Source organism: Chamaea fasciata, unplaced genomic scaffold (assembly GCF_029207755.1).
Source record: "Chamaea fasciata isolate MVZ Bird 193981 ecotype frontalis unplaced genomic scaffold, bChaFas1.0.hap1 SCAF_2, whole genome shotgun sequence".
NCBI lineage: Eukaryota > Metazoa > Chordata > Aves > Passeriformes > Sylviidae > Chamaea > Chamaea fasciata.
In genome coordinates this window covers 48,567,146-48,584,087 of record NW_027094087.1, presented here as the reverse complement: position 1 = coordinate 48,584,087, position 16,942 = coordinate 48,567,146, and the positions used below count along the sequence as shown (strand labels likewise).

At 44.2% G+C, this 16,942-nt stretch overlaps 1 protein-coding gene and 1 non-coding gene across 2 annotated transcripts in view; both read right to left on the bottom strand.

Annotated features, from left to right (window-relative positions):
• Window positions 1-15,544, bottom strand: part of KL (klotho) — a 48,313-nt gene extending 32,769 nt beyond the window's left edge. Inside the window, exon 1 of the mRNA XM_066175990.1 lies at window positions 14,741-15,544. Within this exon, the coding sequence (XP_066032087.1) occupies window positions 14,741-15,544 (804 nt within the window). The remainder of the gene's footprint in view (window positions 1-14,740) is intronic.
• TRNAK-CUU (transfer RNA lysine (anticodon CUU)) lies at window positions 1,949-2,021 on the bottom strand. The gene has a single exon. It is a non-coding gene; the product is annotated as a tRNA-Lys (tRNA).
• Window positions 15,545-16,942: the final 1,398 nt, after the last annotated feature.

Here is a 16,942-nt window from a genome sequence, read left to right as displayed (position 1 = left end):
CTAAGAATCCCAGTGCTCAACACAATCACTTTTCTTGATTAATCTGACAAACAGCATTTTGGAAGTACAATTTTTTTTTAACTCTCTTTTTCCCCCTCTACCTGATGGCTGTACGCCTTTCCTTGCACTACTTTTTCTTTTGTGACTGGAAGATATCTGCATTTTGATTTAAAATAATGAGGTTTTATTTAAGACTGAATGCACATTTTTAAATTTTCTGCTTAGCATAGCTAGTAAATACCTATTCCATTACTTGATGTGGGTTCAACAACTTCCTTGCAGAAAATAAAGGGGTCCCTAAAGGAGAGACATCTTTTGTTTCCAGACAGAAGGAGACTGTGGCAACTAGTATATATTTGCATTTGCATATCAATTCCAACTAGTGGAAAAAGGACTGTATTTTTTAAAGGAGTTTTTGGTTGGTTTTTGTCTGTTTATTTCATTTTTTTTATTTGTTTGTTTTCTTTCTGTTTTAAACAATACTTTACAAGGACTGCTCTCTCTTCATATTTTGGAAAAAAGCACGAAATGCCTTCAGCATACTCCAGCAGCCACAGGTGGGTCAGCAGCAGATGGCTCGAAAAAAAGGAGTGAAGAGTTGCAAGATGGTGCTACTCAATGTCCATGACACCTTACATGGGTCACCATGGCTATTTGCCTGCTCTGGCTTTACAGGTGCAAACAGGTGCTACTGACCACCCTTGGAGGGGGGAACATCAGCTGCTTTCCTGGGTCTGAAGACTCAGCTCTGTGCCCAGGAAAACCAGGGGAGAGTATGTGATACAGGTGTTCCCCACAGATATGCAGGAGACACCACATGCCTGAAATAGGGGAGACTCAACCATAATTTGCATTTGATCCAGACCACATGTCAGAGCTCACCCTCTGAGAAGTCACAGGAACAGAAAGCACCTCAAGTCAGGTTTTGAACTAGCCCCTCAGTATTCCCCTCCTCTGACATCTACTGAACCTCTCCACACGCTAATTAGACTAAGGGTAAAAGTCTGTGTCTTGGTTTAGGAAGACAGGTATCTGCTAGGTAAAATTACAATCAGAGGCTCTTTGGCAAAGATTTGGGAAATAGGAATAGCAGTTCTTTACTAGTATGTAATACAAAGCAAACAAACACAAAAAAAAAACTCCCCCCCCCACCAAACAACTACAGCATTAATGACAAACGACAACAGTACCAAGAACCTTGAGGGCTTTGTTTCACAAAACCCAGGGCAGTTTGGTTTCGGTGTCCCTGCAGGATCCTCAGAGCACCAAGCTGGAACAGTGGAAAAGTCCCGGGCTGGTAGCTGGGATGGCAGGGTGTCCCGGCAGGCAGGGGCAGGATGTCCCGGCAGCGCAGGGGGGTGCAGGGTCACGCTGCAGCAAGAGGAGCAGCGCCGAAGAAGCTCGAAGGCGAGGCAGAATAGCGGCGGCCCAGCTTCTGCTCGGCGTGCTTTGCGGCGGCTGAGATCCTCGAGGAGCGGCCGACACGCGTCTCCCGAACGCCGGAAGCAGAAAAGCTGGGCCGCCGCTATTCTGCCTCGCCTTCGAGCTTCTTCGGCGCTGCTCCTCTTGCTGCAGCGTGACCCTGCACCCCCCTGCGCTGCCGGGACATCCTGCCCCTGCCTGCCGGGACACCCTGCCATCCCAGCTACCAGCCCGGGACTTTTCCACTGTTCCAGCTTGGTGCTCTGAGGATCCTGCAGGGACACCGAAACCAAACTGCCCTGGGTTTTGTGAAACAAAGCCCTCAAGGTTCTTGGTACTGTTGTCGTTTGTCATTAATGCTGTAGTTGTTTGGTGGGGGGGGGAGTTTTTTTTTTTGTGTTTGTTTGCTTTGTATTACATACTAGTAAAGAACTGCTATTCCTATTTCCCAAATCTTTGCCAAAGAGCCTCTGATTGTAATTTTACCTAGCAGATACCTGTCTTCCTAAACCAAGACAGATTTTGGCGCCCAACGTGGGGCTCGAACCCACGACCCTGAGATTAAGAGTCTCATGCTCTACCGACTGAGCTAGCCGGGCTGAACAAACTCAACCTCCAACAGTCTGTCTACAAAAAGCCTGAGTTTGTCACCACAGGTTTACCTATACCCCACAGACAGAAATGGGATAATTACTGTATTTTTGGTCATAGAACAAGAGATCCCAAGCTCACTTCTCTCCATTACCCAGAAAAGGAACCTAGGATGGGAAGCTCAAATGTAGGTTTCTCTGGTGAACACATCCTAAAATTAGCTCCAGCGTGATTGCTGTCCCCTGCATTTACTTCCACAGACTTCAAGGGAGATGGCTGGACTGCATCTAACAGCAAAGCCCACGCATTGCACTCCTCCCTCTCCAGCCAGCCATCACAAGCCCTCACACAGAGCCGCTGCACAACCCTGCAGCTGCTGGCCCATCGCTTCACACTATGTAGCCCTATGCTGAAGGGTTGCAGGAAGCCTAGGACAACCTAGTCCGTTTCTTTACTCGCTAGTTGTGGTGCAGAGCCAAAGTACATACAGCTCCACCCTGGTCAGCCCAGTGGACAGCTGCCTCAGAGCTGGAGAACAACTCCTAGCTGCTCTTCCCTCTGGGACCACTGGGAATGCCGCCAAACCACTTTAAAAGAAGTATCTTTACACAAAACAACATTTTATAATGGTTACTGGAAAGCCAGCTATTGCAAGGCCAAGCAGATGCCAAACTGTGTCTCAGAGCTGATGCAAATGCTGCCTGGAAGACCAGCACAATGATGATGCTTCTAAACTGTGAGACAGGAGTAATTTTCCATACTACTGCCTTACTCAAAGAAGCAAAACATCCTGCTGCTGACAGCTGTAGCTGGAGGTGGAAGTGAACTCATGGTACTTTAACATTGTTTTTCCAGCCATTGGGTAAGTACCATTTGCTATTGATAATCTTTGCAGGTTGAAGACTGTCCCACCTGTACCCACAAATTATTTCCATGCTGTACAGGACACATAAAGATGAGTGTGGGGACTCCTCATGCTTTGATCTCCATCCAGCTCTCGTATGAGCCCCATGAAACCCGGCTCAAGAGCTGGTGGCCAACTGACACCAAAACAGATCATTCCACATGGGCCATGTCCAGCCTTGGTTAGGCAGACTGGTTTTCCTTGCATGTTCTCCTGTGTTCTCAATCTGGAGGACAGAAGCTGACAAAAAAATTACTTGCTTATCAGCCAGACCACTCTTCAGTTAAAACACCCATTTCATAGTCAACAAAAGAACTTTTTTTTTTTCACTTAGAACAGTTATTTAGCTCTATACAAACTACCGTGTTATGGTACGGTTGCAATAATATATTTTTTTTTCAGCATTTACATCAGCAGTGTCATTCCTCCAGTGCAGAACTGCAGTGGTTTCATTGACCACACACCAGAATGACACCCACAGCCTATATAAATATGCCTTCTCTATGTATCTTTGAAGTCTCTGAAGATTTTTTGAGACACAAAATGCTCTGGGCTGGTGCTTCTTAACATTTGCCCTGATGCTCTGAGATGGTGCTTCCAAACCTTCTGCATAGTTACAGCACAAAACAATAGTCAATTATTCAGGGGTGGACTTGATAATAAATGTTACCAGAAACATAATGTAGTGACTGAGAATGTATTATTTTCTTACACTTGTAGGAGAATAATAGAAAAGTAACTACAACGGGTGTCCAACCCATCTCATTATCATTGAAGCAGTTCCAAAATAAGGTGCTTCAGAGAAAAATCTTGAGCTGCTTGCACCAGTCACTCAAAAATCTGGAATCTGCTTTACTATGTAACAAAACACCTGAGTCTGTCAGGCAGCTTGTCATTGCTACTGTTTCTATTTTATGTCCAATGCCATGGTTTGAGTCACAGCAAGCCTCCCTCTCTCTGACAGTTAACAGTTTATTTTGGTAAATTACTCTATGTTTTTCACATACCAATTAACTGCCTTGTCTCTGTATACCTCCCAGCATAATTTTTTGCCCCTAGACACTCAACTCACTCAGGCATTTCTATGTGATTTTGGGTCTACAAAATGCTAGCGTCCGTCAGGTCCTTCCAGACCCTCCAAGTCCTTTCCCACACTGGGAATGTGCTGTTCCAATGTATGTTTGACCCTTTCTTAGTCCTCACTCCCTTTGTAGTTCAGTCTTCCACACTCACTTTATCCCTAAAAATGTATTTCCCAGAGGCACTCACTCAACATGAATACTTCCAAAGCAAAAAATAGAATAGAGATACAGGAATCACCAAGTTTAATTGCCTGCAATATTGTAGCAAGCCTCTAGCCCCAAACACTACACAAAAATGGCTATTATATGCTCCCTCCTGGAAAAGTGAAGGCTCCCTTCATAGCCCCTTCCAGTGCTTAAAGGGGGCCTACAGGAAAGCTGGAGAGTGACTTTTTGCAAGGGCATTAGGCAAGAGGGAATCCTTTTAGCCTGAAAGAGGAAGGATTTAGATTAGACATTTGGGAGAAGTTCGAAGGTGGTGAGGCAGTGGAACAGGCGGCCCAGAAAAGCTCTGGACGTGACATTCCTTTGATCAAGGTCAGGCTGGGCAGGGCTTTGAGCAACCTGATCTAGCAGAAGGCATCCTTTCCATTTGTAGGAGCCTAGAAGAAAAGCTTTGGATCCTCTGTCATCCTTCCTTTTCAACCACGAGCATCCATGAATCTGAGGTGCGCCCCCCTTGAGGGTGGGATGTCTCATCATGGCAGGGGGTTTGGAACTAGAAGACCTTTACAACTCCTTCCAACAAAAACCATCCCATGATTTTGTTAATCTGTGTTTGTGGCATTATGAGCCAAAAAGCCAATTCCAAGATAGTTAACACACACACACACAAAACAAAACAAAACAAAACAAAATAAATAAAAAAAAAAAAAAACCAGGCCAAATGCTCCAGATGTCATAGTGAGCCACAGGAACAAACCAGGAAAAGCAAAGACATCATCACAATCCTAAACCCTTGCAACAGAAGGCAAATAATTTAGGTAAAATGCCTTAGTGATCCTGGGAGCCTGGCCATGCACAGAGGAAGAGGAAAAAGAAATCTAACAAAAAACAACACTGTTCCTTGACAATTTAAATTCTTTCCTGACCATGAGTGAACAAAACCAACTCCCACAGGCCAGCAGCATCAGTATCTAACGCAGACCAATGCTCACCCCCTCTGCTTTCTACAAACCCAATCCAAATTACCAGTAACACAGGAAACATTATTCTCCAGAAGATTCCAGCATGGGTAAAGTGAGATCTGACTGGTGTGGTTTCCCACCTTTCATGGCTTACTGTTACAATGCTCTTGCAATAACCATTTCACCACCAACCAATTTTGAACTGGTCTGTATCTCATTATCCGAAGATGAACTAGGAAAAAGTCTGTTTCTGAACTTCCCTGTGCTAGAATTTGCTAGCTCTAATATTCAGAATCAGAATGACTATGCCAATTTGATGCTGCTTTTATTAGAATTTTTCCACCTTTAAGCAACTGCCTCCTTCAAGTACCACTCTTCTTTTTACCAGGAACAGGAAAGAGGAGCTGGATAAATGACTGAGTAATTACAGTTTCACACAAAAGTGGCACAAGCAGCCCAGCTACAAATATGAGACACAGAGTAACCTCTACAGTGCAAGAATTCTGTCCTGATAGCTCCATTGTATTTCTTTCATCAAAGAATAAAAAGCATCAATCTGCAGCTTCAATAAGTCAGTCACATTGCAGCAGGTTAAACAGCAATTTCACAAGGGTAAACTGACCCAATTTGAAGCAGTGGGCACTCATCCAGTGAAAGAATACAGAAGGCAGAGTGTGAAATGACTGACTGACTCACGACATCAAAATGAAGTTTTTCAGTATCATACTAAAAAGAAAAACCAAGAACTTCTACAGCAAAATAAAATGATTGATATTTATTTACCCTAGTTCTCAACTTTTTCTGGAAAACAGAAGTCTCTCAAATATTTTAATTTCAATGAATCACCAAATTCCAGTTTCAAAGGTTTTAGATTTTTCTGACTTGCTCTAATGACATTATATTACTTTGTGAATTTGGGAGGTATTAGGAAGATTAGAATGAGCTAGCTGACGGGGGGGTATGAAGAAAAAGGAATATTTTTTTCCACCAAGCATATAATTAAGATGCAAAACTGCAGCTGAATCACATTCCTGCAGCTCTGTTCCCTGCTCTGTGTGACATAACCCAATATTTCCTTCTCTCAAAACAAGAGACATGTTTATGGCTGGCAAGGGAAGTAGGATGATAAACTGAGTTCAAGAGCTCCTTCAGCATATTTCCAAGGCCTTGCATTTCATATGCAGAAACGCTGTTTGAATATGGGAATGCACATTTTCATCAAGTTAAGAGGAATACATCTGTTCAATTTCCTAATTTACTTAACTGCTTGAAAGTGGCAGGGTTCCCCAAAAAAGCTAAAGGGAAAATCAATTTTCACTTATTTTCCTTAAGCTCCTTTGAGAAACCCAGACCTAATGTATTATCCCTCTGTATATGACAGGAAAAGAAATGAGGAATCAAATAAGTGTGTACAAAAAAAAACTCGTCATCACTGTACAGCCAAGTGTGAGCTGAACTTTCTTTACAACCAAAAGGTCAGATTTGTTCAATTCATTTTTAAGCAATATGTTATTACTTACAAAATAAATTTTAAAAAAAAAATCACTGAGCTGACAATGCAGTATTTTTCCAACCTACTTTTTCGAAAGGCACGCTGCATAATTCAACCATTTCCATAATATCTAAGAAACCTTAATTAGAATAATTAATCAATAACTATGTTCAACAGTTCCATGCCTGCAGCAAAAAAATTATTTCATTTCCTAAAATGCTGGAAGTTAAACAAACAAACAAACAGAGTAAACTCTGCCCTCAGCTCTGAAAAATAACTGATCCAGTGGAGCTACTACATATTCAAGAGAACAAGAAAAAAGCTGACTGTGAAAAGGCATTGGAAAATCACTGTGAACTCTTACCAGAATGTGTGACCAGCAGCTACAAGTCTGTCCCCTTTTCCCACCCAATCATTCGAAGTCTTTTCTATGAGCAGGATCAAAACAGATGCTACTGTCCTCCCAACTGCAAAACAAATATCTTGTAAAATATAATCCCAGTGGTACAAACATTTCCTAGCCCTTAGTAAGAGCATTAAACCTACAAAAGGATTCCTGGGTTGACTTTTGGACTCACAAAATTGCAAGGCATTTCCATAGAACAGTATCTCCTAGCCAATTTTGAACCATTCAGCTGTCTTTAGGGTTGTGATTGAAAACAAAAATCAAATCTCAGCTGTCAGCATGAGAGCTAATGTGCAAGTAACAAATTGATCATTTGCAGACTGAAGTGACAGTCCCCTGGCAATGTGCAAGGTCCCCTGTCAGCTCCCTCCATTGCTGCAGAATGTGTTGCAGAGTGTCTTGCTGCACGACCTGGCCCTTCAGCCCCCCAGGCTGGCCAGATCTGAGATGGGCAAAAGCCCCTGTGCTTTCCATCAAGAAGATGTCACAGAGATCCAGCTGTCAGGTGGCACTGGAACCACATGTGGCCCCAGTCCCTCGGTTCCTATATCAACTGTTGTAAACATCATCTGTAAGGATGTCAGTAACTGGGAGAATTTAGAATTGGGGTTGAGATTTTTTCAGAATCAAAACCAAACTAAGCTTTAAAGTTTTGCAATTCCTCATAACACAGAAGTCTGTCTCTTCTAAATTAAACATACATAAAGATGAAACAAATAGGCTTCAATGTGGCCAAATCCAGATATTCTTAAAAGTCCTTTTTCTTACAGTGTGCATCTCAAAGGAACCTCCCTGACACATCTCCAAGGAGACACACCACAAACTTAACAGGCCAGGCATTTTATGAGTGTTTTGTGCTCTCAGATTAGAGCCAAAGCTACAGCAAACCAGAAGTTGCCATCATTGAGACTGTATTTTGGGGTTTTTTTCATTGAATGATGTTCTCAGATTTAGATGATGCTTTATACCATTCTGTTAAGAATTTTGCAAAGCAAAGAGGAAGATTTCACATTTACTATTACTACCACCTCCACTGCCACCAGTCTATTTTCCTGAACTGCTTTAGCAGTCTTAAAAGATTTTTGTTCCTCCCATTAGTACTGAAAGGCCATTCCAGCATCTCTTTCTTCCAAAGGTATCCGTGACTTCTCAGAGTCAATCTAACTGTATTTATATTCTTTCGTGTGTATGTATATGGTCTTTTAATTCTGAATTTTCTTACTGTCATTGATATTTATGTCCAGGAGTATTTACAGAGAGCAACAATGTGAGTTTAATTCCTTCCCTTATTTGACATCATTCCTCTTCTACTCATCCCATTTTACCAAAGGCTCGTCTCTTGCAATGGCCAATTATCCCTTTCTCCTTTTGTACTTAGTTATTCCTTCTTCTTGACAACTCACCTTCTCCTTCTGCTGACACATTTTCTCTCATGTGAAGTAAATCAGCTGTTCTCCAGACGCCAGTCTCTTCTTTCATGGTCATATTCAAAGAGTCACCTTCTCCTTCAGAGAACTGTCCAATCTTAATTTCAGTAATTTCCTAACAATCCTGAGATTTTGTCTACAACCATATTCTTCTGTTCCATTCTTCTGATTTAATCTAAAATCAACATTCACAGTTTTGACTGTGATATTTTTCTATATACTTTGGCAAGCAAATATGCAAGCATGAGTGTTTATTTAATATTTAAAACAGGTAAAAACCCCATCCTTTAAAGCCAAAACCTGTCATAGAATCACAGAATATCTTGGGTTGGAAGGGACCTTAAAAGTCATCTAGTTCCAACCCCACTGCCGTGGGCAGGAGGGATATCTCACACTAGACCAGGTTGCCCAAAGCCTCTTTGAACCAGGCCTCATCACTCCCTCTACTTCTTCAGAAGTAGGTCTTCACAGTTTCTTCTTCTTTATTTTTACCACCTTGGAAAAAAAATAGAAGAAATTCTACTGTGAACATTTCTTTACCTACAAGTCTGTATAAGCAGACTCCTTTGATTGTTGGCTTCTTGGCTTTTTTAGAACTTTGCCAACATTGGCCCTGCACCTTCAGATTAAGTTCAGCACTTCACCTGCTCATCAGCAACAACCGAACACACAAATCACACACTCATTTGCAAGGATTATCAAACTGCCTTTGAACTCTGCCAATTACTAACTGAAAGCCACAAGACTCTTCAACTGGAGTTAAGCAAACTACAGATGTGTCTACATACATATCTGCTCTTTCCTGTTTCTCCCGAAGTGAGAAGGATATGCATCACAGTAACCAAAATAATTAAAACAAAATGCCTCTAAATGCCTACATCCTGTCCTAATGGTCACTGCTTGCCAACATTGCCATCAGCTGTACTGACATCTTCACTGCTTCCAGCTAATTGAAGAAATAATGGAAGATGTAGGGAAAAATATTTTATACCCCAGAGCACACTGGGAAGAAGATGCCGTTAAGAAAGAGTTAATAAGACTGAGGAACAAACCTAAGGTAAGAGTAATTTCAACCAAACCAAAAGAAATCAGAATGTGTGACCTTGTAGAAGAAGGGTACATTATGAGTGAAACAACCTCCTCTTACATGATAGAGCATTTCTTCTTTACAGAAGACATTTTCAAAAGGAAGGACAGTGCTGCACTTCCAACCTGCTGATGGTTGTGGAACAGAGGTTTCTACTGGACCGATCATGGGAAAAGCCGTAAGAGCTCCTACCTTTCAGCCCAAAGGGAAATGCAGGCACTAAAAAATGGTGAACTATGTTGAACTACAACGGATGTTTCACTAGCTTTATTTCAAGTACAGCTAGGAATCATGTCCATCAACTACTTTTTAAGTACTGGAAACTGTCCACAGAAACAAGGTGAAATGGAGAAGTTTTTACTATAAAGGAATACAGAGTGACATGAGTTCTACTACACGCTTCATTTTGGAATCCCCAAAACTAAAACAAGTACAGAATCTCTTCTGCTTGAGGAGAGAAGTTGAAGGGAAGAAAGAAGAGTATCTCACACCTTATGAGGCTTTATTAATTCAAAATGGAACAGTATCAAGGCGCTTTACACTCAGGTACCCAGTGAGATTTTACCAGATGTGAATTCCATGTTGCCAATCTAAACATCCCTATCAACATCAAACGGCTGTTAACCAGCAGTCATTATCTCACCAGCACTGAGCAGAGCCCTGCCCAACATAAACAACTGCTATTTAAAACAGAAGCATACTAGACAACCTTGGACAGGAAACAGAAATACCACCTAGGTGCCTCCAGCAACAGCTACAACAGCAATTAGAAATCAGGCAGGTGGCACTTAAACTGAGACATGAAAACACAGATGTGGGGCTGCCAACAGAACTTACCAAGATTCACAGCCATACAGCCACAATACCAAGCACTAAAAACCTCACAATGAGAAGACTCAAGAAGTTCTCATCCCCATAACGGACAGCGAATGAGTTGAGGTGGGACTGAACATACCTACAAGGCTTGACCAGGTTTTCGCCCATGCACAGAACAAATTCTGCTTCCACTGCATTTCAGTCACTTCAGTGTGGTCTTTCCAGGTCCTGCCTGCTGAGTTTTCCTAAGATTTCCTATTATCTCTAAAAAGCTTTTCAAGTTATGGAACCCCCACACTTGAGATAGATCCACTCTTGCTCTTCCATGGTAACATTTTATTCTCCATGCAGTCCTGGTATTTCTATGAGTAAAAACTGAAGTACTCTGTAAAGGTAACAAAGTGCTTTTTTTGTTACTATGGAATATTTGAAAACAACAATCGTTTTGCAAACATATATGAAATCAGCTAGGAATGGCAAAAGGAAACTTATGTAATCTATCTTTGGAGCTAATTTTAAGAAAACAAGTATTCTTGAAATCCAAACTCCTCTGTTTATCACAATTTACAATGAAACGCGATGCATTTTTTTTTCTTTCCGTGATTAAGGCTTAAAAACAACTTGCTGTAGCTTTTAATATAATTTGTGAACATAGCCTAACTTTTGGCAACTACTGGCACAGAAATCAGCAGCACCAGACTTGAACTTGCACCATAGTTTGACTGCACTTCTTTGTGAAATCTGATGTTTGAAAAAAACCTGATTCAAATGATTAATGAGTAGAAAAATCACTCGTGCAAACATATACCACCCAACTGATACTCAAACCCAGGTACAAATCAATTTCTTCTTCGTTTTCTGAATGATGCCTTAAGAAAGCAAGAATCAGAAAAAAATACTATTACTTAGCAGTATTCCCCCTTTTTTCTACAAATTAGGTATGCCTTCACAACTATGATGAGATATGTTACTTTCAGGAAAATTTCAAATCATTCCATTCGCAGTGAGTGAAAATTTGAGGGCTGTCCAGACTTTGAAAGAAACAACACACACCAAGAAAAGACCACTCTCCTCTGCTGAAATTGCTGATAGTTTATTAGATTTAGCACTGAAGGTCAACAAAAGAGTACTTACCTTCTGTTTTGGAAAGAGTTTTGGAATAGAAATCAGTCTGTTGCTATGTGACTGGTTTCCAGGCAGCAGTTCCACTCACTTCTTCGGGGAAACGACGCGTTCTTCTGTTTCTGCAAATGCTGTTTATATTGAGTAAATCCAAGTATGTTCAACTCAGACAACATACTGTGAACCATTAATGAAAAAACGCATTTGCAAAAACCAGAACATAATACACTGACCTCTCAACTCCTATTTGGAGAAAAAAGATGCATCATATATATGACAGATTGTTGGCATTACATTTTCTGGCTGTTGACTTGAGAGAATGTCAACTTTTATGAAATATACTTGATCCATTCCATTTATTTTGTGAATAAACATGAACGGCTTCCTCCATTTCCGACCACATTTGAAGGGCTTAGACATATCAAAAGTGACAAGTGTCAGTGGAAATACTATAAAAGGGTGAAACTTTCACCAAATACTGATCAACATCCCTCAAGAACACATCAAAGATGGATTAATAAAATCATTTTTCCTTACAAGTTTTTTACACTATTTTTATTTGGTCCTGTCTATAAAAAAGTGTGTCTGTCAATTTAGCACCTGTTACGACTCACAAGAAGTTCAGAAAAACAAGAGGAAATTAAAAAGTTCAGTACAATATGATGAGATCCATTCAAGTTGAATTCAGACATCATTACTTAAATCAAACTTCATTGCCCTGTTTTCACCAGCTCTGAATTGAACAACCTAAATTGAATCAAACTCTTATTTGATTATTTCTTCAGACAATACATGTCACTCAGAAAAACAAAGCCCCAAATCCACATTTATATCTGCTGAATTTTAAAGAACTTAAAGGAAATTATTTTGCTTTTTAACATAATTAGCATCCAGTAAAATAAATTAGGAGGCATCGGCTTTCATCAGCTTTAGCCTTCCACTTACACAAGTCTTTGCTTTGAATAAATGCAGAGAAGACAGTTAAAACTGCATATTGTAAATAAGGGGGGAAAAGTCAAAAATCATGCATATTAAGAGCTAGTCTGCACATTTGCTGAGAAACAAACAATTATGAAAACAAATTCTAACTTCAAAAAAACCCAAACATGTTCTGTAAACTCAACTGCCCTGGAAAGAAAATAAAATACAAGAATGGCAAAGAAAAGGAAAAAGGGTTAAGAAGAAACCAGGGACCAGATCTTACAACCTAAGGAGCAAAAGGTTAGACAATGGAAGGGGGTTTTCTTTGCATGAAAGGATTCAGCCACATCTTTTGCAGTGGATATAAGAGGACCGCATCTCCCAGCAACACAGTCCAGTGCCACACACATCCTGCAGCTCATGTGATAAAGCAGTACTGCTGTGCACCCTTCCAATACAAATCAAAGCCGTGCATGCTCCTAAAAAATGACCAAACTCACACACAAAAGTATACAACCCACAGGCAATCATTAAAGAACAACATTCAAGTTGCAAAGTCAATCACTCAAGAACTGTGTAAGTTTAATTTATGCCTGGAACATAATTCTCTCTTTACCACCTATGGTAGAACTTTAATCTTCTCTTACACAAATGCACACATTTTCTCTATGGATATCAGGCTGTGAAGAAGCCGTACTGGGTAGCTTCCTCCTACTTCATTGCTAGCACAAGTTGAAAGATCTAAGATTAATATGCTACAGAGAAGGAAAAAGGAGAATCTCGGTGCTAAAGCTGTTCGTTTCTCTGTGCTGAAGAGCTAGGCTCTACCTCTGCCTCCACAAAGAGCTGGAGAAGTCAGGGATGTGAGCACCTCTGCTCATAATGTATGTGCCTAATGTTCTCTGCAGGTGATTTGAGATCTGGGGATATGATTCGTAGAAGAGCTGGAAGTATAATGTAACTGATCAACATGCTACAAAGATCACATGCCAGGAAAAGGGCACTAACGACCAGAGGCCACTTTGGCTCTTAACTGCATCTCTGTTTCAGCTCCTTTTTCATAAAATGTGGGGGGAAAGAGTGGTATCTTGCTGCTTTCCACTGCACGTAAAAATAAATGTTCGCTCGTGCAAATCCTGACTGACAGTCACTGGGACAAAACGAAATATTGTCACTAAAACAAGTATTCTAGATCTTTCTGGTTTAATTACACTTTTGACATGGTATGGGCAAGACTGTGCCTCAGTTTCTCATTTATTAAATAGCAACGTGTCTTCCTTCACAAAGCTTTTATGAGAACAAGCACATGCTTGAGATTATGAGGGACTCTGATACTATGGTGATGCAGGATATACTCAAGCACGGCCAAGTTCACACCATGGTAACTAAGTGAAGAGCTTAAAGCTTTCAGGACGAGGAAATTAACCTGAATTTTTACCCACATTTTCCCCACCGGTATTTTCCCTTTGACTTATTTGTAGCATTAAAGAATGCAGAAGTAATACGGGAAAGTGGAAAAAAAGTCAAATAAGGCAAGCATTGGATGTTTTCTTCATGCTCACATGTAATACACAATACTCATTAGGATACAATGCCTGTCAGTAAGTGTGTGCTGAGCAAACAGACAGTAGCAGAATTTGTGAATGTATATTAAAGTAGAAGAGATCATGCCTAAATGACCACGCCATCTGAGTTAGGTTGAATCCTTTCTGCTGTCATTGAAAGGATTTGTACACACTTCTGCTTGATTCTCTCCGAAAATCCCCATGGGCTGCTCCCAGCAAATATTACAACTACACCATTTAGACACACAGAATTAAGTAGAGCAAACTACTTGTGCCACTTACAAGACTAACTGGGGAATTAAGGGTCTCTTTTCCCAAAAAGTGCTCACCCTCAAAAAAACATCATACTTTCTCAAGAAAATGTCTCTGTATGACATTCTGGCCACCTCTAGCATCTCCATTAACTCAGTAAGCCTTTTTTATCAAATACGCAAATTCCCTTTACAGTCATATTTAGCATTTCCACCTTAGGCAGCACTGGACTGGCACAGTCCCGGGACTGCAGACCCTCACCCATCCAGAATGATAACTGAACTGCTGCGGGCAGAAGCAGACGTTTCTGCGAAAGACAGAGTTCTTTAACTCTCCACTTCTCCACCAGCCCAGTGGCGAAGTTCCTGCCCCACACCATGAGTTTTGCCTCCTTTGCCCATACATCTGCTGCCCGCACTCTGTCGGGCAGCCGGATGTGTTTTCCACGCCAGTGTCGGAGCAGGGGACAGGTGTGCCAGCGCGGCGGGCTGAGGGCGGCCTGCGCACCCGGCGCCTTGACATTTACCTGGAGCAGGTGGTGGGCCGCCAGGTAGCCCAGGCGCGGGCCTCCCCGCACGCCGGGCGGCAGCCGCCCGGTGCCGTAGCCGTGCCAGGCCACCACGTAGGGGTTGTCCATGGTCAGCCAGTAGCGCACCTGCCCGCCGAAGTGCCGGAAGCACAGCTCGGCGTAGTCGCGGAAAAGCCGGGGCAGGACGGGGCTGGCCCAGCCGCCGAAGGCGTCCTGCAGGGCCTGCGGCAGGTCCCAGTGGTAGAGGGTGACGACGGGCTCGACGCCCAGCTCCCGCAGGCGGGCCAGCAGCCGCCCGTAGTGCGCCAGCCCGGCGGGGTTTGCCGGCGCCGTCCCGTTGGGCAGCAGCCGGGCCCAGGAGAGCGAGAAGCGGTAGTGCGAGACCCCCAGGCGCCGCAGGGCCTCGACGTCGCGGAACAAGTTGTTGTAGCTGTCGCTGGCCACGTCGCCGCCCACGGGCCCCGGCGGGGCGGCCCCCGGCGGCGTGGCCGGGCGGTGGGCGAAAGTGTCCCAGACGGACGCGCCCTTGCCGCCCTGGCGCCAGCCGCCCTCCGTCTGGTAGGCGGCGCTGCCCGCGCCCCAGAGGAAGCCGTCGGGGAAGGTGTCGTGGAGGAAGAGCTGGTCCTGCGGGTACGGCAGCCGGGCGAAGCGGGACCAGGTGCCCGCGCCCTGCCCCGGCGCCCCCAGCCCCGGCCGCCCCAACAGCAGCAGCAGCGGTGGCAGCAGCGACGCGGCGAGGGCCATGCTCCCGGTGGGACGCCGCGACGGCAGCTCCCGCCTCCCGGCGCCCCGCCGCCCCATTTTATCTCACCTCGCGCCCCCCCCCCCCCCCCCGCTCCCGCCCCGGTGGGCACGGCCATTAATAATTACCTCGGAGCTGCCGCCTGCATCCTTCCCAGCCGGTTCCATCGGGGAGAGCTGCCGCCGGGGGCGGGAGCCAGGGCGTGAGACGGGGCGGGCGGGGAGGAGAGGGGGAAGCGGGGCGTGGGCTCCTCGGGGAGTGGATGGACCCTCTCGCCCCCTCAGGGTGCCCGTGGGTACCTCCCCGGCCCGTCAAGGGCGGAGATCCCGGTCCGCGGGCGGCAGGCGCGGTGCCGCAGCCCTTCGCCCGCCCCGCCGGGCGCCCGCACCTCGCTGCCACCCCGGTGTCCCCTCGGGAGCGGCACCCTCGCCTAGGCTCTGCCGCCTTTCTTCCCATCGGAAGAGCCCGCGGAGAGACTCGACGGGCGGATCCGTCCCCTCTGAGGGGCTGAGCGTAGCCCCTTCCCGTGCCCCGCTGCAGTGCCGCCGTCGGGGAGTCCGTGGGGCAGCGGCCTCTGCGCCGGACCGAGGGGGGGGGGGGGGGGCGATCGTGGGGTTGGGGGAGGCAGGGGGAAAGGCGAGGAAATAAAAACGCTTTTGCTTTCACTCAGTGTTTCCGTCGTGGTACTTTAGCAAGACACATCGCACCTGCAATCTCTCATGTAGCAGCAGTTGCAGAGAAATTCGTTGTCCAAGGACACCATACGCTCACTCCTCCCCGCCCGCTCCCCGGGAATTCATGGGCTGTCACCTCCCAGTAACAACACTTTCCTTTCCTGGAGTAGGAGGTTGGTATATTTGGTTGCTTGCTGCACAGAAAACAAGTTCCAGTTAGAAATGCCTCAAGGATCTTTGTGGAGAGGAAACAAATCGAGCTAAGTTTGATTACTGAGTTATATTTTGTAACCAACTGAGCAGGTGTGAGGCGTAGACTGCTTTTTAAAGGCGGGTCTCAAACTGCCCTTCGCGTCTCCTCTGGACATGACAATTCAACCGACTGCGAAGCAAGAAACAGCCCAACACATTACAGAACCGGGCATTCAGTGGTGTGAACTCTAAACAGGATTTGGGACACCTAAGAATAAAATACATCTACTAGACAGGCTGTTAGGCACAGAGAGATGTTCCCAGGAGATAAGGCTGTTGTTTAACTACAGAATGAAGACCTTTAGATAATTTCATTTTATTTTTAGAAAATAAACGCCCTCAGGGAAAAATTACAGATAATCGCCAATAATGAGTCTGTGGATTTAAATGCCAATTGTGAACTATTGAAGTTTTCCTTTTGTGCACAGGATGGGCTCTCACCTCTCCCAAATGCAGGCAGGACATTTGCCATCCCTGTTTCTTGGACTTCCAACTTCCACATTTTCTGCACTGATCCAGATCAACTTTGGG